Source organism: Salvelinus namaycush, chromosome 2 (assembly GCF_016432855.1).
Source record: "Salvelinus namaycush isolate Seneca chromosome 2, SaNama_1.0, whole genome shotgun sequence".
Taxonomy (NCBI): Eukaryota; Metazoa; Chordata; class Actinopteri; order Salmoniformes; family Salmonidae; genus Salvelinus; species Salvelinus namaycush.
In genome coordinates this window covers 78089587-78112449 of record NC_052308.1, presented here as the reverse complement: position 1 = coordinate 78112449, position 22863 = coordinate 78089587, and the positions used below count along the sequence as shown (strand labels likewise).

Sequence of the window (22863 nt, the reverse complement as noted above, 5' to 3'; positions counted from 1 at the left end):
TCCTGTTTTATTCTTTATTTCATAATAATGTAATCTGTATTTAAGTTCTTAAAAGCTGATATAGTTATATGAACTAGTTGGTGCATCACAGTTTAAAGTATCTTTCTCTTTGTTATCAAACTTATATTTGGGGATGTGATGAACGGAACTGTAAGAAGGAAACAGAAGTGTTCTGTTTTAATTTACAGACCTTTTTATTCCAAGCAGCTGGCTTGTGTAAATGATTTCTGATGATGAAAACGCATGTGTGATAGGCTAACGTAGGCCTAACAGTAAACTGAAAACCTGTTTTATAGCCCTAGAGGAAAGCTAGGCTTGTTTCTAGGCTATATTATATCAGCCTGTTGCATGTGGATCACACAACAAGTCGGCTACCTTCAGATCCGGCTGAATCACAAGAACCACAGACAATTTGATTAATCGATTCGTTTTAAATCATAGACTGCTCAGTTCCATTAGCGTTATTTGGTCAGATTATTGATGATCAGCTCTCCGATATTGGAGATGGCCTTTGATCAGCACTTTTAAGTTAACTTTTTTTAAATCTAGGTTAATGGAGCCTATGAGTAATTATTATTTTCCCATTTGGTCATGTATGGACGACAAGGTGGTATTTGGTATTTTATTAGGATCCCGATTAGCTGTTGCGATAGCTTCAGCTGCTCTTCCTGGGGTCCACACAAAACATGACATAATACAGAACAGTAATAGACAACAGCTCAAGGACAGAACTACATCAATAAAAAAAAAAGGCACATGTATCCTACATATCAGGACATACACCCAAACTATCAAATAGGGGAGAGGCGTTGTGCCTCGAGGCGTTGCTTTATCTGTTTTTTGAAACCAGGTTTGCTGTTCATTTCAGCAATAAGAGATGGGAGTTCCATTCAATAATGGCTCTATATAATACTGTACGCTTTCTTGAATTTGTTCTGGATTTGGGGACTGTAAAACAAAAGACCCCTGGTGACATGTCTAGTGTGTTAAGTGTGTGTGTCAGAGCTGTGTGTAAATTGAGCCCTCTGATTACAATGAAGAGCAAGACGTGGCGCTCTGTTCTGGGCCAGCTGCAGCTTGACCACACGACTGGGCAATAATCAAGAAAATACTAAACTACACTTGCTTTTTGGAGTGAGGTGTCATAAAAGCAGATCATTCTTTATTACGGACAGACCTCTCCCCATCTTTACAACCATTGAATATTTATGTTATGACCATGACAGTTTACAATCTAAGGTAACACCAAGTTATTTAGTCCCCTCAACTTGTTCAGCAGCCACACCATTCATTGGTTATATAGGCTGTTATCTAAAAATGGGGATCTTATTTACACTGTTGTGGAGGTACGGAGTTCTACCGAAGGATAAACTAACAAGCTAACTGAAAACGTGTTCTTTTTAGGATAGCTATAATTTACGAGCACTTGAACACATTTCCTAATCCATTCAGTGGACTGTCTCTCTCTTTCTCTCCCAATTCTGTCAAGTCAAAGCATCTGAAGTTGGACCATTCATTACGAAATTCCAGTCATATGCCAATAAACATAATTTACTTTCTAGTTTTCTCAAGAAACAGATTATGAGGACCAGTGTGATGTCACTATGTCAACCTCCCCCTACCTCCCCAAACACAGGGGGAAAGAGAAAACGCATAAATCCGGATTGGATTGTTCATCTGCGTGCGTAAAGATGAATCATTCAATCCTTCTGATCCAATCGACAGGTCACGATCGTGCCGCGCGCCTATATAAACGGCCACAACATTCGAGAACACCCAACCAACGGAAGAACCGGCCAACAAGAACGTCAGTTGATATTAGTAACCTAGGCTACAGCTCACCGGAGAAGAAGACAAGAACAGAAGAACCAAAAACATCCCGACGACAACCGAACCAACCAACCGTCAAACCAACATTCCATCCAGCTGCGTAAAAAAGCGTCACGAGATGGAGAGGTCTGTTAGATTCGCCGTGGTGTGCGTCGGTATCTCCATGCTTATCTCGTGCCACCCTATCGAGGCGTGGTACAAGCAGTCCACCGGACCGAGCTACCACTCGGTCGGCCGAGCCTCGGGTCTGCTGTCCGGGATCCGGAGGTCCCCGTACATCCGGAGGTCTGAGTCAGAAGAAACGGTGATGGACAGCGGGGAGAATACCGGCACCGATAACAACTTGGTGACTGACGGTAACCGACAGACCCCCGTGCTCAAAAACATGGTAAGTGTGATTTGGGAGGTAACATCGTTGAATTAAAGTCTAAGGTAGATGGTACCCAAAGAGAGTAGGTTAGGCCCCATTAGGCCTATATATGGTCAAATACAGTACATTTATTCTTAGATTCTACCTGCACGCAAATGAATGAATGAAGTGTTTTGATTGCCATTGCCAAATTTTGCCATTGTTATAATGTATTTTTGGGGGGCAAAGTGCCTTAGTCACATTTAAAAGTTTAAACATCTTTTAAAGGTGAGATTATATCAATTGGAATCGACTAGGAAGTAGCGCGCCAGATATCAGACTACTGCGTAAAAGGCGCTGTCCTTTTAGCACCAGAGACGCGCAACTTGCCTACTGTCACAAAGAAATTAAAACGTTTTAGCAGTCTTTATGCCCGATTAAATACATTGTAGACTATAGGCTAGACCTACTTGAATAATAGCCTATAAATAGTAACCTGAACGTGACAAAAACAAAACTGAACTAAAACCAAACTGACAAGACAAAATGTCTTAGTCGGTCTATATTTCAATGTGACAATAAGTATAAATTATTTTCATTTCTTAAATTTGTATCCATTCGATTTTTCTACATTTCAGCACATTTCCACTAAACAGGCCTACTTTTATTTGCCACAAAATGACTGAACATAATTTAACTCGCCGTTTCTCTCGCTCTCAGGCTATCTGTGTGACAGACATCTCTCCCAACCTGAAGAGCTGCGAGCTGCTGCGGGACGGGACGAGTACGTTCCAGTGCAAGGCTGACGTGTTCCTCTCCCTCGACTCGCTGGACTGCCTGGCGGCGTGAGACCAACAAATCCTCCGCCGGCGCCAACAACAGTTGACTTTCCGCGAGGCAGATGGGCGAGAACGCAGGCAGCGTGAGCGAAAAAGAAGGACCCGTTGATTGACGATGACATTGAATGTTTCCTCATCATTTATATATATAAAAAAACGGATGTGAATAATGTTTGTTTAATACTAGCGGTGTAAAACAAAACAAAAAAGACAAAACGAAAAACCCAAAGTGCAATGTGTGTTTGTGTGTGAGAGAAAGTTGTTACTAGGCTACAAAGCTCTTTTGTCAACCCCCCCCCACACTCCCCAATATCCCTATGCCGACCCTCACTCGGCCCCCCTCCGTTGTAGGTTACCTGCGTTGCCTAATGTAGGCTATTATTAAATGTTCATAAATCGTTGCCTGCTGAGCAGAACCTGTCAAAGTACTTTTATTTATTTTATTAAAATGAACAAATATTGCTAATTTGATTGGTGTACATTGGTATTTATGCTTGACTGATAGTAGCCTAGGCTACATATTCATTGTGGAAACAAATGAAGGATATGTTCGTTTGTGCAGTAGGACCCAACCTATTTCGAAGCCTCAGCAACAGAAATCACTTATATTTAAGTATTTTCATGCTGACAATGTTTTACACTGAAGCAAATTCTTCTGCAGTCAGTTGCACTATATAGCCTATTCTAAACTGGGTAGTTAGAGCCCTGAATGCTGATTGGCTGAAAGCCATGGTATATCAGACCATATACCACGAGTATGACAAAAAGTACTGTTCTAATTACATTGGTAACCAGTTTATAATGGCAATAAAGCACCTCAGGGGTTTGTGGTATATGGCCAATATACCACGGCTAAGGGCTGTATCAAGGCACTCCGCAGTGTGTCGTGCTTAAGAACAGCCCTTAGCCGTGGTATATTGCATATATACCACACTGCCCTCGGGCCTTATTGCTTAAATCTGCTTTGTTTTCTTCCTAAAAACGACGACATGGCCAGTAAACAAACGACTCCGAAACATTAAAATAATTATTTAATTGGCCTAGCCAATTGATCTGAAGACACCAAGGTCAAGTTATTTCACAATATCGACTGAATCATAATCCAATTCTGTGTCCAAATCTCAACCCAAAAACTCAAGATTAAAATGTTTATAGATGACAGAAGCATATGAAACATAATTTAAATAGTACATAAAAAGGCACTTTCCCCCCCCCAAGACCCCCATAAACGGGCACAATTAGGAATGATTCTTATAAATACATAATGGTAAGATTTTATTTCTCATAAATGCTTAGAAAATAGTTTGATAGCAATAGTCTTCCAACAGATACTTGTCTGTTGGGCAACTTAGTCAAAAATCCCCAAATGAATGACAAAATAAAACATGTAAATTAAGAAAAAGGAGAGAGAAAGGAAGAGGTGTTTGAGAGCGGAAGAGAGAGGGAGGAAAAGAGAGAGAGAGCAGGACACAAAAGAGTGATGAGATTTACTGCAGTTAAATAAAGCCAGTTGTTTTCTGTGATCTCGGTCCCATTAAGGAGTGATAGGCATTGATGGATGGGAGGAAAATACACACAGTCTATATGCATGAGTGAACCCCTTAACACACACACACAGTATGGATGAGTGAACCCCTTACCTCACACACACAGTCTGTATGGATGAGTGACCCATAACTCCACACCTCAACACGCAGTACCACACTGCCCGCGCATCTAATGGACAAACGGTAAATCCTCACTCCTGCCTGCCTGCCCACACACACACACTAAGACATGCACTAAGCTGAGTGAGCATTTAGCCGGATGACTGTAACCGAGCAACCAAAGCTGAGAGGAAGCCTATCATTACCATCTACAATGTCCCTCCAATGAGCTGCTAAGGCAGCTCTGGTATGAATAAGAAATATAACAAGTATGTTAACAATTAAATGTTGATGTTGTATTATTCATATTCTGATTAGGGTTGCATAACAACAACAATAACACAAATAAATATGTACCATAGTCCATGATTGTTCACAAAAACAAGGAGAGGGAAGTGAAATGTTCTCCAAAGGACCTCCTCCTCGTTCCAAAAAGTCATGTAAACAGTTCCAGAGGAACTGAACAGGGGCTTTCATTAGGAAGTCGACTTAAAAACGGGTTTCTTCCGGAACCTGGAAAACGGAGTAGGGTGACGTAGCCCCTAGTCACTGATCCTGGGTCGGTTTTCCATTTCCCCACTAAAAGCAGCAATCAGCAGTTGAAACAATAACAAAGCGTACTCCCCGTCTGTTTTGGTAAAAAGCTGAGGGACGGGGCTGGAGAATTGTAACCGCTCTCAAATGCATAGCTAGAGCTATGGATGCAAAGACTGTCAATCCATGATATCAACATTCTAGTTTTAACCATGTTGATGCTATTTGTTTACATTTACGTTGTTTACAAACATTGGAGTAAAACAAGCTTATATTTTGAATTAAGCTCATGAGGCATTTATAAGTTACATTCTTCAAGAATCAATGGGCCAGTTGCTAAGTCCAAAAATGTACGTAGCAACTGCTGATTGACCCTTTAAGGTTATGATTTGGTGAGGGGAAGCTGAGTCTAGCTCTGTACCGAGGGAAACTTCACCCCAGAGTCCAGAAGCCAACCAGCACCATCAGAACTGTTAGAACTCATAGGAACTCTTAGAACCAATCAAAGCAGAGAGACAGCCTCTAGGTTCTCTTTGATGATGGTGTCCATGACGACCTGGAAAACAATCTGTACGTTGGAGGTGTCCGTTGCCGTGGTGAAGTGGTGGTAGATGAGTTTGCTGGGCGTGGCGTTGAGAGACACAAACATTCCGGCAATGTATCGGGCCGCAGAGTCCACGTCACAGTCTGCACCTGAGGAGAGAGAGAGAGGGAGAGAGAGGGAAGAGGGGGAGATGGAAAGAAAGAGGGTGTAAGGCAATACCGTTTTCAGAGTTAGTTACATTTCATGATAATACAACATTTTATCAAAATGGCTTCATCTGATCTCAAGCCTGTATATTGTTATTTTATCAATGACAAACATCAAAGGCCATTTCATGTCATACACCAATGGATTGCAATAGCATTATCAGTCTGGTCACATATGTTTAACCTATTGCGTGTGGTACACGTGTCGTGTGTGTGTGTATTAGGGTGTGGTCAGCGTGACTGACCTTTGAACTGCGGCACATACAGCCGTAGATGCCGCCCCGAATGTAAAATCTTCTCTTGAAAAAGATCGATCTTGTTCATAAATAAGATCTGCAATAAATAAACAAATAAATTAATAAATAAAAAATATCCGACATCCCTGGTCGGCAATTATACGCAAATAAATAAAGTAGTAAACAAATATACAGATGAACAATAGGGAGGATGTTCAATCAATATTCAAATCAATATTCAAAACAAGAATAATATTGTGGTTACTGGTGACAAACCATGTACTGTAAATACCACTTCCATGTGATACGGATATAACTGCAGAATTATACTACTCATCAATCAACCGGAAATGCCAGTTGATGAACGGTCAAATCTGTACATGTGATTGGGAGAGCGATCACTGGCGAATTCAGATCAATGACCTAGTGAAGCCATGGCTACAGGAGGATTGATTGATCTAGCTGTCGACAGTATTATGGTGTGTGAGTCAACACACACACTGTCCCTGACTGACTGTCCCTTTCACAGTACACAACACTCAGTGGCTGCATCCCAAACGGAGTGCTATTCCCTATATAGTGCACTACTTTTGACCAGGGCCCATATGAAGGGACATAAAGGGAACAGGGTGACAACTTGGTTCACTGTAGTGGTTCACTAGTTAACCAATTAAAAGTCTATGAGGAGTTGTCATTCTAGCTGGCTTTGGTTCATCTGGTTAAAAGAACAACAACGGGCTAGATAATGATGGATGAACTGATGAGAATGAAGAGAATAATGAGTGTGTGTGTGTGTGTGTGTGTGTGTGTGTGTGTGTGTGTGTGTGTGTGAATGTGGTGTGTAATTAACACGGGGGAACAGTGGGTGGAGGGTTACAGGTTAGCAGACTCACAGACACGCCCTGATAGATTAATTACCCGGTCTCACACACATACGCACGCACACACCACCACACCAAGTGGGCATTAAAAACATACTAAAGGAGGTCCCATTAAACAAGCTCGTTACACTGTCTTTCATTTGATGAGGGCGGGTGTGTGTGTTGGTGTGGGCTGGAAACAAGCAGAATGCACACCTAAATGACTGTTCGCTGTTTAATTACCAGTGACAAGGGACCTACTAGAACAAAGGCTGTGGTCGGTCGTGTGTGTGTGTGTGTGTGTGTGTGTGTGTGTGTGTGTGTGTGTTTACGCATGTGTGTAGGTGTGTGGTGACAAAGACATTGCAGAGGCATGTCCACTCAGAAGCCACGAGTGACATAAATGACAAGTGAGAAAGAGGGAGAACGAGATGGAGAAAGACTTCCTCCATGTTTGCTTCACTCATCCGTTCCCACTCTGTCCTCCCCATGGACTCTCTATGCGTAACAGTGAGTGTGCAGTGTGTGTGCGTGTGTATAGCGTCTTCTCCATCCTGTCCATTAGCAAAAGGACAACTAGAGGACAACCATGTCAACCAAACTCTGTTTAGACTTGGCCAAGTAGCTGTAACTATCAATGGAAGAGTTCCTGGAAGGATGGGACTTTTCTAGCCACAAAAAAAAAAAAATCACGGCGAAATCTGTGCAATGCAATATTTGAATAAATAAATAAATGAACTTGCATGCTGGGCTAGTTTGGCATATTTTCTTCTAGCCCAGTCTGGGCTTAATTCTCATTGCTGGTTACATTATCTCTTACCAAATACCATTCTTTCAGACTTTTGACGTCGTTGACAGTCCATCTGTTCTGTCTCATTCACTCCTGTGCATTCTAATTCCAGCGTGTACACAGTTGTTTACAAGCGTAAAATAACTTTTCATTTGAATTGGGCTTTAGACCAGGGCCTTACCACTGAGGTACCCCGTCACAGAGACTGTCTCTTACCATTGAGGTCCCACAGTATATAGACTGTCTCTTACCATTGAGGTCCCACAGTATATAGACTGTCTCTTACCATTGAGGTCCCACAGTATATAGACTGTCTCTTACCATTGAGGTCCTACAGTATATAGACTGTCTCTTACCATTGAGGTCCCACAGTATATAGACTGTCTCTTACCATTGAGGTCCCACAGTATATAGACTGTCTCTTACCATTGAGGTCCCACAGTATATAGACTGTCTCTTACCATTGAGGTCCTACAGTATATAGACTGTCTCTTACCATTGAGGTCCTACAGTATATAGACTGTCTCTTACCATTGAGGTCCTACAGTATATAGACTGTCTCTTACCATTGAGGTACTCTTGAAGAAGATGTTGTTGCAGATGGAAGAGAAGAGTTTCAGACTCTCCTGTAGGCGGTTCTGAAAGAGGGGAGATCATTGGATAAAACAGTAACATTAGTAATATAGCGTCTGTCACGGTCAGACCATGTGTAGTAATATTGTAATAGTGTTCATCAGGGAAATGACATGTAAAGATGGAGGGTTAACAATAGAGTGGGTGTGTCTCACCATACATGGGTCCTCTACTAGAGTCATGTCGTATCCACTGAGAGAAACAACAAATACCACGGCCCGGACGTCCTCGAAACAACCAATCCACTTCCTCCTCTCTGTCCTCTGACCCCCCACATCATACATCCTGCAGAGGGGGAAGGGGGAGAGAATTATTTTTTATATATATATTTTTTTTAAAGAGCGAGAGAGAAATCTGTACATTAGATGGAACACATCAGAGTCATTGATTATGTGGAGTAGAGAACATGGGCAGCCAGTGAAACGGGTTATTAGTGTGGTCGTGGTTTGGCCAATGTGTTTAGAGTGTTTTAGATCCATGTGATAATGATCGTTAGCTGTCAGCAGGAGGTTCACAGCATAGCTTCAAATAGGACACCTGCTACTATTTAGATTGTGTGTGTGTGTGTGTGTGTGTGTGTGTGTGTGTGTCTGTTTATCAATTAGCTAAAGACAATTAGTAAGTTAATTAATTTACTCAGATTGAGGGAACCGTCTGTTGGGTCCTTCAGGAACACCTGGGTCCTCCGTGAAGCCCCTCGAGGTCCACAGAGAGCTTGCGTCCCAATTGGCACACTATTCCCGATTTAGAGCAGTCTTTTTGATCAGGGCCCACGGGGCTCTGGTTGAAGTAGTGCACTACATGGGGAATAGTGTGATTTGGGACACGACCAGAGGGCTTAGAATAAGCCAGAGATGATGGAAACCTCTGTAGTATTTTAGCGTAAGCCAACGTCATTAAAACAAAAAGGGATCTCATTTGGGATTTAGTGATGCCAGTCTCTTTTCTTCTCTCCTCCTAAAAAGGTCCAGGGGCTAACGGTTGAACACCGTCACACTCAACTGCAATGAATACGGTTAAAATATCACTTTTTATTCGCAATAAACCATAACAATTATTAATTTGCAATTACCTTGATATGCTACAGTCCATGTTGAGTATTAGTGAGTTTGTCTCTGAAGATTCTACACTAAAACCCCAACACCTTGGAGGTCTGGTGTTGGCTAATATGGTGTGAAATCAGCTGATAAACCAAAATGAACGAATGGCAGGGGTTAACGCAATGGCGCATTAGATGATGCATCCAGAGTACAATTGACAAAATGTCACATAATAAAACTTGTTTTTCACATACTATTTATTTGGGAGTATTATTCGTACACAACCTTGTCTATCAACTTGCTCCATCTGTTCAGCTAGTGTTATCACAGTGTTCAGTGTGTGTGTGTGTGTGTGTGTGTGTGTGTGTGTGTGTGTGTGTGTGTGTGTAGTATATAATATCATCCAGCCACATCTATAACATTTGGACTGCCAATAGGGCCCCATGTATGGACTGCCAATAGGGCCCCATGTATGGACTGCCAGTAGGGCCCCATGTATGGACTGCCAGTAGGGCCCCATGTATGGAATGCCAGTAGGGCCCCATGTATGGACTGCCAGTAGGGCCCCATGTATGGAATGCCAATAGGGCCCCATGTATGGAATGCCAATAGGGCCCCATGTATGGACTGCCAATAGGGCCCCATGTATGGACTGCCAGTAGGGCCCCATGTATGGACTGCCAGTAGGGCCCCATGTATGGAATGCCAATAGGGCCCCATGTATGGACTGCCAGTAGGGCCCCATGTATGGACTGCCAGTAGGGCCCCATGTATGGACTGCCAGTAGGGCCCCATGTATGGACTGCCAATAGGGCCCCATGTATGGACTGCCAGTAGGGCCCCATGTATGGACTGCCAGTAGGGCCCCATGTATGGACTGCCAGTAGGGCCCCATGTATGGACTGCCAGTAGGGCCCCATGTATGGACTGCCAATAGGGCCCCATGTATGGACTGCCAATAGGGCCCCATGTATGGACTGCCAATAGGGCCCCATGTATGGACTGCCAATAGGGCCCCATGTATGGACTGCCAATAGGGCCCCATGTATGGACTGCCAGTAGGGCCCCATGTATGGACTGCCAGTAGGGCCCCATGTATGGACTGCCAATAGGGCCCCATGTATGGACTGCCAGTAGGGCCCCATGTATGGACTGCCAGTAGGGCCCCATGTATGGACTGCCAGTAGGGCCCCATGTATGGACTGCCAGTAGGGCCCCATGTATGGAATGCCAGTAGGGCCCCATGTATGGACTGCCAGTAGGGCCCCATGTATGGACTGCCAGTAGGGCCCCATGTATGGACTGCCAGTAGGGCCCCATGTATGGACTGCCAGTAGGGCCCCATGTATGGACTGCCAGTAGGGCCCCATGTATGGAATGCCAGTAGGGCCCCATGTATGGCAGTGATCTGACAGGTAGGATATACCATACAGACCTGTCCCTATTATAATGGATTCTTTATTTATGTCCTTCCTGTCGTTTGTTCTTTCTCTCGTTCTTTTAGTTCTTTCATTCCCTGTTTTGATCTTTAAATTCTAAACTCTGAATTACAAATGTCCCTTTTTTTAAACGAATTTCAACCACATCTCAAAATCACAATCAATCACAAAATGAACTAATGATGCTAGCCGATACCCTCTTCTCTTTCCCTCTCCCCCCCACTTAACTTGTAAATTCCTTGGTCATTCATCAGTATCGGTTAATTATCTGATGAAGACGAGGTGAAATGGAGAGGCCGCGTCCCCATAGCGCCCTATTCCCTATATAGTACACTACTTTTCACCAAAGCCCTATGGGACCCGAATAGGGTGCCACTTGGGATGGGGTCTCATCTCTCTAGAGGCGGAATGAGGGGGTCACAGGTCAATGGGAAGCAGGCTGTGTGTGTGTGTGTGCACTAAACTGGCCCGTGACATCTGGGCGGCGAGGGCTAGTAGACGATGTGATTGGAGGATTAAACAAGTGTTCCATTCGGTCTTTCATTACATAGTTAATTAGGGGTTAGCTAACGAACTGCGACCTACGTTGACCTTGACTGAGGAAGAGAGTGTGTGTGAGGTTCAGGAATACATCTCTCCATCCCCATCTTTCTCTGGGTCCCTCACCACATACTTTAGAGAGAAAGAGAGAGAATGACAGATATTATAATGAAGCCTCCCACTCCTCCTTTTACCTAATCAGGTATTACAGCCCCGCCCACAGCGCAAACACACCGTCAACAACTATGGGTCATAAAAAGCCTGTGAAAAACGGTCGTCTTTTCGATAGAGAGGTGGACAATGGGTGACAAAGGCCTTACATACCCATTCATCCACTGGTCCTTTTAGTGCTGTACCATTTAACCTACCCCCGCAGTGCACACACACACACACACACACACACACACACACACACACACACACACACACACACACACACACACACACACACACACACACACACACACACACACACACACACACACACACACACACACACACACACACACACACGATGTCTGTGGGATTTAGCTGTAGTCAACGTGACAGAAAAGCAACAAAAGCAAACCGTGTGTGTAAGTAGAGAAGAGTAGAGGAGAGACCAGAAAGGAGGAAAACGAGAGCTCAAGAAAGAGACTGACCCCCCGACCAAACAGAAACCACTTCCTGTCATCCAGCAATCATTCAAACTACTTTTTATTTGACATCTAGATGACGCACACCCCCCTATGGGGCTGAAACGTAGACTACTACAGGGGCCGTATGTATTGAGCCATTGAACGTCTAAAGACTGTCGAACATTTCAAAGCACAACGCACAGTATATAAAGATCAGGATGAGCCTCTGCCCAGAGACGTGGTGCAACATCCCCGGTCCAATGTTGACGTTTCAATGATTAAAATAATGAACATTTGGCGTGATTCATCATTTTGTGTGTTTGAAAACATAAATCGAAGTGAAATTGGGTGTGAAATACACAGGAAAAGTCTCATCTCATAAATGTCACAAGATATTCCAGAGAACTGTCATATGTTTTTTCTGCCATTCTCCCTCCTCTCCTCCCCTCTCCCCTCTCCTCTCTCTCAGTAAGTGTGTATAACAGATAGATACTGAAGTGGAGATATCTTGTTTAGAAAAAGGTGCAATGGACAAAAAAAATGATTTTCTTTGGAGAGATTTGACCTTTTCCCCGTCTGTCCGTCCTGCCGTGTTGTGTTGTGCTGAGGGTTATTGTCTTTGAGGAAATTGAAAATGGGGGACTCGGTCCCCGTACCCCCATCCACAGAGATTTACGACTAGAGTGGGGTGTGTGTGTGTGTGTGTTTTATGTGATGGGTCATTTCTGTCAATAAAAGCATCTATAGTGCAGTTTGATTGACAGCATTCAATTTCATGTGTCCATGACCCTACATGCTGATTGTATGTGTGTGTGTGGTGTGGTGTTGATCAACTATTGTATTGCTCCTAGACAGAGGCCATCACACAGATATTCTGCCAATTTGTGAAGCACACACACACACACACACACACACACACACACACACACACACACACACACACAGAGGTAAAAGGGTCTGTCTGTGTCATATTGACATGCAGTTCCCACTACGCATTGTGACAATGTTTAGATGCAAAACAGAGGCACCTTATGAAAAGCCTCTCGCCGCAGCCCAGGTAATATGGTTTACCATTTTAATTCATTTTAAATACAGAGGTAATATTGTTACGTTTTCATAATTCATATGAAATGCAGAGGTAATATTGTTAGTTATTATAATTCATAGGAAGTGTATTTTACAGAGCAGGTGTAGGAGACTGGAGTAGGTTACATCCCAAATGACACTCTATTCCCTATAGGGTACACCACTCTGGTCTAAAGTAGTGTACTATTTAGGGAATAGAGTCCAATTTGGGATGGAGATTGTGTTTGGAAAAGTTGTTTAGAGAGAGAGAGGAGCTCCATTGGAACAGTTGTTTAGAGAGAGGAGCTCCATTGGAACAGTTGTTTAGAGAGAGAGAGGAGCTCCATTGGAACAGTTGTTTAGAGAGAGAGAGAGAGAGGAGCTCCATTGGAACAGTTGTTTAGAGAGAGAGAGAGAGAGAGGAGCTCCATTGGAACAGTTGTTTAGAGAGAGAGGAGCTCCATTGGAACAGTTGTTTAGAGAGAGAGGAGCTCCATTGGAACAGTTTAGAGAGAGAGGAGCTCCATTGGAACAGTTTAGAGAGAGAGGAGCTCAATTAGAACAGTTGTTTAGTAGATGTATTTAGTACTTGGGAGTATGGCTAGACGGTACATTGACCTTCTCTCAGCACATATCAAAGCTGCAGGCTAAGGTTAAATCTAGACTTGGTTTCCTCTATCGTAATCACTCCTCTTTCACCCCAGCTGCCAAACTAACCCTGATTCAGATGACCATCCTACCCATGCTAGATTAACCGGCAGGTAAGGGTGCTCTCGAGCAGCTAGATGTTCTTTACCATTCGGCCATCAGATTTGCCACCAACGCACCTTATAGGACACATCACTGCACTCTATACTTGTATATAGACAATATCACCATAAACAGCACAGATTAAAAAGTGCTTTGAACAAGAACCTTTGCGTGAAAAACAACATTTTGTTCCTAAAATAACAGCCCAACCTCAACATCAGTTTCGTGGTTAAGTTATCAATGTGCTGTTTAAAATTCAGATTTTCATCTAACCAAATCCCCAAATAATTATAGGAGGTGACTAGGGCTGTTGCGGTGACCATATTCACGAGTCATGAAGACAGTAAATTTCCACCTGACCGTTGAGTCACGGTAATTAGGCTTCTCCTAGCTCTGATGCTGATGGTCATTAGTAACCTACCAAACTTTATAACTGCCTGGTACTCAGCACTCTATTGTCTCTCTAATCACTCTGACATCAATGCAAATCTAATCAAACACTTAATGAGAGCCCATGAGCTCATGTTGCGCAACATTTCTATTGGCTATGTAATTGTGAGAAAACAGAGTGATGGCCTCTGCTAAAAAGAGGATCCCATCAGCTTTCTATAGGCTAGGCCTACTATATTTATTTCCCAACTTTCCTAATATTAAGCAGATTGCTTCTCTTTACAACAGGAGTATAGCCTACCTGGCTGGCATAATAAACCACGGGGAAAAGTGTCCTCCATTCGCTATTTAAGTGCATAGATGACATGTATTTTCCCCGTGTTATGGGATTTTTATGAATAAATTACTAAAATATGTATACATTTGACTTAGATGTTACTGTATGAATGAAACGTATTATAATCATAATGCTGAATGTAATATGTTCCTTGTTAGAAAGAATGGGTTTATCTTCAGACAGGCTTGAATGATGTGTCTACCCAGGGAGGGGAAAGACCTTGGGTTGGTTGCAGATAGTTTAACAGGTGGCAGACAGTAATGAGAACGCTAACTATACTGCCATTGTATCCGAGAGGAGGATGGACATTAAAACCTATGACATCATCTTTATTATATAACCTGATGTAAATTATACTATGATCGGTACTCTCGAGAATAAACGCTATTGATTGATTGATTTTGAGACTGGTCTCTGTCCATTTAATGCTGATAAGTATCTTACAAATTCTTATGTATGGGCAGAGTGTTTTAATTTAATTGGTTGATAAACATATAGGAATTAAATTCCTTTAACACCCCGCTGCCCCTGTTTCGATACAGGTGCATGATAATGGTCCATTCTAAATAAAATAAAAAATGTCACATATTATTTAGTATATGTAAAGACAAGATTAAATCAAGAATAGTCTGATTGGTGACAATATTAGCCTATCACTTGTGAATGACACCCAGCACAATAAATAATTACTTTTTAAAAACTCATTTTCGAATCATAGTTGCACACCTCATGTAGCCTCGCCCATGGGCCTATATGTTTTGATAAGGTTTGTATCACAACTGGCCAAATAACTTTTAAAAATTAATCACATTAATCCACTTTACAAGGGGTGTAGAGCCTAACTGGCATACATAAGCAGCGTGTGAGTTTCAAGTTTGGGGAAGATCATTTTCACTATTAAAATGCACCTTTATAATAAAAGTATTACATGCATAATTGCATTTGGGGTCACTTTTGATAATGGTGTTTTCTGCTAATGGAACATTTGGCTTATAGCCTACTACCATGTGTGCACATTGCTGCGCTTATAATGTGAAGAAATAGCATCATAGTTTATCAACATTTTAAGCTAAACATTCTGATCTGTTACATCAGCCACATTGTGTAAACAAATATTTATTTATTGCACAGAATAGGTCAACTTTTGTACTATGGGGGATAGTAGATTGACATAGGCTAATGCTTTTGCTGGTCGTTAGGCCAACTCATCTTGTCGGCTGCCGAAAATAAATGTGGACAGTTCTTCCAATATCTTCAAAATGCACCTCGGCATTGGATAAGGACGCACGCAGTTGCTTCCTCGATGTGTCTGTCTACACTTTTTTTTAGGGGGCATTCCGGCCAAACAAAGGGGATGCCGCCGGGAAATTGTGCTTGTCAACTTGTTACTGACTGACTGATGTAGTGTGTACAGATTGCACAAAAAACTAAGCAGAGCTCATACCTTTTTCAAATCATCATTAGAGTCGCATCAATGTATTAAAAATCCAAACATATAGCCCAACGTTTGTAGAACTACTAAAGTCACATTAATAACTCTAAATTAAGCATATAGGAGTATACCCATTTCTTTGTTAACCGCTCAACACAGAATAGCCGCATGTGCACACTCCCTCAAATCGTTTGGTGAAAATATTCTTACCATTTTATTCAGCTTTGTTCATTTGTATTCTTCACACAATAAAATAATGCCACGGAATTATAAGCAAATGTTGTCTGCTAAATTAACTAGTATAGCTAGCCCACAGCCATTTGACATAGTCAGATCAGGACCTAACATAAGGACAACTCAGAGTATGCTATTCTGTTCTTCAGAAATAGACTACATTTTCTTCATATAATGTTTCTTTAGACCTGTCTAAAATAAATAATGTATTTAATGTGATGGTGTAGGCTATATTACATGGATTTATTAGACTTTTTAAAATGTAGATTTTCTAATGATCAGTGGTTTGTGTTGAAGCCAAAAGATGCTAACTGTGTTTATGTTAATTAACGGTCAATTACCGTGAGATCAACAGTTATCTGGTTGACAATCACCGGCTGACAAAATTTCGTGACCGCCACAGCCCTAGAGGGGACCCTATAAATTTGCCAGCTTTTTAAAAGTTAAAATCTAGAAGTGTCTCCATCTGTCTACTTACAGAAAAGAGAAGGAGAAATCCGACTCAGAAATCCGAGTCGACGTGCTAGGAGTCGAGTAATCAATTATTTTTGGAGTCGACTCTCCACCACTTCGTCGTTTCAGTTAACAGTTGGAAAAATAGCAGAGAAAGGCAAGCAACAGCAGTGAAGTCCTGTATCGCTAAACTTTGAGAAGTTAAATGAGAAGGAAATGCACATTTTGTAAAGTGGAATTGAGGTAGAGTAATGGTAGTACTGGCGCACCATGAGACCCAACCTGTTGCTGGCAGCAGTGCAGCTGCATTGTGAATTCACATGGAATTTTCTAAATTGTTCTTATTGTTTTAATGGAAGCCGATTTAAAAAAAGTGGCAGTTTAAACGTAAAGATTTTTTTTCTCCATTTGTCACTTCCCTACTATGTTTGTTTGTGTGTGTGCGTCCGTATGTGTGCGCGTGCCCGGTTATCAGACTCTAGTCCACTGTGTGTTGATAAGGCCTGTTAGGGTATTGACATATTGACTTCCTGCTGACTCAATCACAGACCAATCAGATATAAATTTGTTTGATTGGCACTAGCCAAATTGGCTGTTAGAGATAAAGTCTCTATGACAAAATGAGTGTGTGTGAGATAACGTGACATGGTCCCAAAGATGAAAAGATACAAGCACCTGTCATAGGTATTTTTGATCACTTTTGAGTTAAAACCTCATACTTGAAGTTTACCTGAAAACTATAGTCAGCGGGGCTTTAAAGACCAATTTGGTTGCATATGCGACTAAAATATTTTGCTGAGTGACCACAAGTTATATTTTGGGAGCATTGTGTCGTGGGCCATTCTAAAACGACTTGTGCATCGTTAACCACTTGCTCACACTTTGTTCAGTCATGTTACCTCATTGGCTAGCTAGCTAACAACCTGGTAACTTGACCAGTATTATCCAACAGTGGAGGCTGGTGGGAGGAGCTATAGGAGAATGGGCTCGTTGTAATGGCTGGAATGGAATAGATGGAACGGTATCAAACACATCAAGCATATGGAAACCACATGTTTGACTCTGTTCCATTCATTCCATTCCAGCCATTACAATGAGCCTGTCCTCCTATAGCTCCTCCCACCAGCCTCCACTGATATACAAATCAAATCAAATTTTATTTGTCACATACACATGGTTAGCAGATGTTAATGCGAGTGTAGCGAAATGCTTGTGCTTCTAGTTCCGACAATGCAGTAATAACCAACGAGTAATCTAACCTAACAATTCCACAACTACTACCTTATACACACACAAGTGTAAAGGGATAAAGAATATGTACATAAAGATATATGAATGAGTGATGGTACAGAACGGCATAGGCAAGATGCAGTAGATGGTATCGAGTACAGTATATACATATGAGATGAGTAATGAAGTGTTGGGGGCGCAGAAAGAAAGGAAAAGGGATAGCGTCTTCAGGAGATCAATAACCATAGCCATAACCATAACAATAACCATAGCAATTAATTAATGACAGATCCCTTGCATGTAGTCAATGCACAACGTTTTTAAAGCGACAGTGTACAATTTTCAATGTAATATATCTCAATAGGACAATGGTGCTTTTACACAATGTAAAAACCTAATATTACACTAATGACTCTGTCATTTCAATGACAGGTATTCATATCAACCTTTTAGCTTTTATAATTAACGCATGTCTTTGAAGTGTCACATGTTAGTTTCTAGGGCACAACATGTGCTTCAAAAGAAACTAGAATTCATACAGGCCCAATATAGGCTCAATCAATTGGAAAAACATTGCTACCAATTAATTTCTTTAAAAATGTAGAGCCCTGATAGTAGGCCTTCGTGTTTTGGGAAAGTGTTATATTCAACAACAAGAGAAGACACACAATAGTATTATTTACCTGAAGAGCAGGTGTTTGACTTTGAACTGTGTCTCTATGACCCCGGTGGTCCTCAGTCTGACCCTCAGGACATCCGTTTCCGTGGGAACGTAGTCTGGAGAGATGATACGACCCCTGTTCTCAAAGAAACTACAGGAGGAGGATGAGAAAGACAAAGATTATTTGATCTAAACATTGTATATCTGAAAAGGTAACAATTTCAAAAGCTAGAGAGACAGACAGACAGACAGACAGACAGACAGACAGACAGACAGACAGACAGACAGACAGACAGACAGACAGACAGACAGACAGACAGACAGAGACAGACAGAGACAGACAGAGACAGACAGACAGACAGTATGCCGGTCAGGCTGTGCTTAATTTAAGTCGGATCCTGGCACCTCTCCATTTTGGACTGTTTGATTCCGGTACCTCTCGAGGCATGAAAAATTATTGTTTAAAAATGATAATAAAAAGCAATCAAAGTTCATTCGAGTTGCCTCTTCGATTAATTCTCCTGCCCCCACAAAAAAACATCATGTGAAAAAGTAGATTTTCAGCCCGGGCCTAATAGTTCTAAGAGTTGATTCGGGCTGGGCCGGGTTTATGGTTTGTGCAACATTGTAACCCATGTTTGAGACCAACGTGTGGCCGTGGCTGTGTGAGAAGCGCGTGTGTTCTCTCTCTGTCCTGATAGACATGAGCCTGCAACTCACATTGTGTCTCCACACACCTAGGCCTGGACTATTATGGGTTCAAGACAAGGTCGATTTGTATTGATTTTTGATTCTCAGTTTGTCAGTGTCAAAGGTGCCTGCCATTTCAATTATTTGCGTGGTGTTAAAAAAATTATAATAAAATGATTCTACCAAAGTCTACAGTCATGTAAAATGACGTACAACTGCATGAAATGCGTTTATAAAAGACTTTTCCCGGCCCCTCGGCTACTAAACATGTTCCCAGTGTGTGAAGCTTCTGTAAGTGCCTCTACTCTACGGCTCTATGCTGCTACGCAAATGTGATGATATGCATGAAGGATTTATTACAAAAGGGATTTATTTTCTCAGACATTCTGGTACCTCAGAACTCCCCAGCTCACCCCCCTCTCACGCTCACTTCTTGTTCCGTCACCTCCCGATTTACAAAGGAAGCACTGCTGTCAGGTGTGGAATGCAGTGATAAACTAACCCCCAGGAGATGCTACGATACTAATCTCCATACTGAATATTCATACTAGTGGATTAATGGGGTTTAGCTTTACATAATACTGGTACTCTGAGGCTATGGTTTATCTAACAGATGGATTATACTGGTGCGTGTGAGTAAGTGTGTGTGTGTGTGTGTGTGTGTGTGTGTCAGATGGTTGCAGGGTGTGTTACAGCCAAAGTAGCTGATAGGGAATGACTGGGCTAGAATGTCACCATCACTTTGATGCGGCAAAGCTTCCATTCTGTGTGTGTGTGTGTGTGTGTGTGTGTGTGTGTGTTTCTGCAAGCATTTGTGTATGTGTGTCTGCGTGACTTTGTGCGAGGTGTATTTCCCAGGCTGTGGTGTCCGGCTGGTGCTCAGTGGGTCTCCAGGGGACCTGTCGCTGTAGATAAAGCCAGAGCAGAGGCCTCATGCTGGGGGAGAGGAGGAGAGATGACAGCCTCCTGCTGGGCTGGTTGGTTCAACCTTCTCTCTGTTCATTTTCCCTCTTTATCCCCCTCTACTTCAGACTCACCTCCGTCACATAGATGTGTCCATAATGACCACCTCTTCTCTCTCTTAATAGGTCTTTTCTCCTTCGTCTCGCTCTCAGGGTGATCATGGTTGATTCTTTGTGACAGTGTGTGTGGATTGTCAGTGACACACACCACAAGGCTAATCACAGGACAGCAGGCCTCCACACAGATAATTAGACCCCTGGATCTCTCTTTAACATACGCTGATTCAACCACAGTCAAGTGTGTGAGAGTAGGAGAGATACAGAGAGACAGAGACAGACAGAGAGAGAGAGAGACACAGACAGAGAGAGAGAGAGACACAGACAGAGACAGAAATAGAGGAAGAGAGAAAGAGTGTGAAAATATAGGTGAGTTGTACAGGTGTTCAGTGCAGGTGTGTCAGGTCAGTACTCACCCTGGCAGTGTGTTTTAACAGGTAAGACGTGTGTCAGGTCAGTACTCACCCTGGCAGTGTGTTTTAACAGGTAAGACGTGTGTCAGGTCTCACCCTGGCAGTGTGTTTTAACAGGTAAGACGTGTGTCAGGTCAGTACTCACCCTGGCAGTGTGTTTTAACAGGTAAGACGTGTGTCAGGTCAGTACTCACCCCGGCAGTGTGTTTTAACAGGTAAGACGTGTGTCAGGTCAGTACTCACCCCGGCAGTGTGTTTTAACAGGTAAGACGTGTGTCAGGTCAGTACTCACCCCGGCAGTGTGTTTTAACAGGTAAGACGTGTGTCAGGTCAGTACTCACCCCGGCAGTGTGTTTTAACAGGTAAGACGTGTGTCAGGTCAGTACTCACCCCGGCAGTGTGTTTTAACAGGTAAGACGTGTGTCAGGTCAGTACTCACCCTGGCAGTGTGTTTTAACAGGTAAGACGTGTGTCAGGTCAGTACTCACCCCGGCAGTGTGTTTTAACAGGTAAGACGTGTGTCAGTACTCACCCTGGCAGTGTGTTTTAACAGGTAAGACGTGTGTCAGGTCAGTACTCACCCTGGCAGTGTGTTTTAACAGGTAAGACGTGTGTCAGGTCTCACCCTGGCAGTGTGTTTTAACAGGTAAGACGTGTGTCAGGTCAGTACTCACCCTGGCAGTGTGTTTTAACAGGTAAGACATGTTAGTTTACTCACTACAGGGCAGAGTCGTTGAGTTCAAACTCGTAACCCCTGGTTGCGGCCTCTCGGACCCCCTGGTCAGCCCACAGACAGGAAATGGCGTGGCCAATGAAAGGAAACAGCACCTGATCCTCATCAAAACACCTCCCACAGGACAACACAGAGTGGGCGTGCACCTGGGGGGGGGGAACAACGAGGGTATCATGTACATACATACAGCTTACGTGATACAGTACTGAGTGGGCGTGCACCTGGGGGGGGGAACAACGAGGGTATCATGTATATACATACAGCTTACATGATACAGTACTGAGTGGGCGTGCACCTGGGGGGGGAACAACGAGGGTATCATGTACATACATACAGCTTACGTGATACAGTACTGAGTGGGCGTGCACCTGGGGGGGGGACAACGAGGGTATCATGTACATACATACAGCTTACGTGATACAGTACTGAGTGGGCGTGCACCTGGGGGGGGAACAACGAGGGTATCATGTATATACATACAGCTTACGTGATACAGTACTGAGTGGGCGTGCACCTGGGGGGGGGGAACAACGAGGGTATCATGTACATACATACAGCTTACGTGATACAGTACTGAGTGGGCGTGCACCTGGGGGGGGGAACAACGAGGGTATCATGTATATACATACAGCTTACGTGATACAGTACTGAGTGGGCGTGCACCTGGGGGGGGGAACAACGAGGGTATCATGTATATACATACAGCTTACGTGATACAGTACTGAGTGGGCGTGCACCTGGGGGGGGGGAACAACGAGGGTATCATGTATATACATACAGCTTACGTGATACAGTACTGAGTGGGCGTGCACCTGGGGGGGGGGAACAACGAGGGTATCATGTATATACATACAGCTTACGTGATACAGTACTGAGTGGGCGTGCACCTGGGGGGGGACAACGAGGGTATCATGTATATACATACAGCTTACGTGATACAGTACAGAGTGGGCGTGCACCTGGGGGGGGACAACGAGGGTATCATGTATATACATACAGCTTACGTGATACAGTACAGAGTGGGCGTGCACCTGGGGGGGGAACAACGAGGGTATCATGTATATACATACAGCTTACGTGATACAGTACTGAGTGGGCGTGCACCTGGGGGGGGAACAACGAGGGTATCATGTACATACATACAGCTTACGTGATACAGTACTGAGTGGGCGTGCACCTGGGGGGGGGAACAACGAGGGTATCATGTACATACATACAGCTTACGTGATACAGTACTGAGTGGGCGTGCACCTGGGGGGGGAACAACGAGGGTATCATGTATATACATACAGCTTACGTGATACAGTACTGAGTGGGCGTGCACCTGGGGGGGGAACAACGAGGGTATCATGT

General features: G+C 43.1%; 2 protein-coding genes across 3 annotated transcripts in view; one reads left to right on the top strand and one right to left on the bottom strand.

Annotated features, from left to right (window-relative positions):
• Positions 1 to 1669: 1669 nt before the first annotated feature.
• Positions 1670 to 3502, top strand: LOC120019203 (neuropeptide B-like). Its single transcript, XM_038962523.1, has 2 exons — positions 1670 to 2218; positions 2900 to 3502. The coding sequence occupies exons 1-2, from the start codon at positions 1949 to 1951 to the stop codon at positions 3026 to 3028; spliced, it is 399 nt and encodes a 132-aa protein (XP_038818451.1). The 5' UTR covers positions 1670 to 1948; the 3' UTR covers positions 3029 to 3502.
• A 529-nt stretch (positions 3503 to 4031) lies between these two features.
• The window catches only part of LOC120019033 (guanine nucleotide-binding protein G(o) subunit alpha-like), a 43530-nt gene continuing 24698 nt past the window's right edge, over positions 4032 to 22863 (bottom strand). For both annotated transcript variants that reach the window (XM_038962247.1, XM_038962255.1), the window contains 6 exons: positions 21496 to 21656; positions 18678 to 18806; positions 8623 to 8752; positions 8401 to 8472; positions 6194 to 6281; positions 4032 to 5891 (listed from right to left, as the gene is read on the bottom strand). In XM_038962247.1, coding sequence (XP_038818175.1) covers positions 5701 to 5891; positions 6194 to 6281; positions 8401 to 8472; positions 8623 to 8752; positions 18678 to 18806; positions 21496 to 21656 — 771 coding nt within the window. In that variant the 3' untranslated portion in view covers positions 4032 to 5700. The remainder of the gene's footprint in view (positions 5892 to 6193; positions 6282 to 8400; positions 8473 to 8622; positions 8753 to 18677; positions 18807 to 21495; positions 21657 to 22863) is intronic.

Excerpts from the sequence above, each read along its gene's own strand:
- LOC120019203 (XM_038962523.1), top strand. The coding sequence starts at position 1,949 with ATGGAGAGGTCTGTTAGATTCGCCGTGGTGTGCGTCGGTATCTCCATG. Across the intron at positions 2,219-2,899 it reads CCCCCGTGCTCAAAAACATG|GCTATCTGTGTGACAGACAT; the intron begins GTAAGTGTGATT and ends TCTCGCTCTCAG.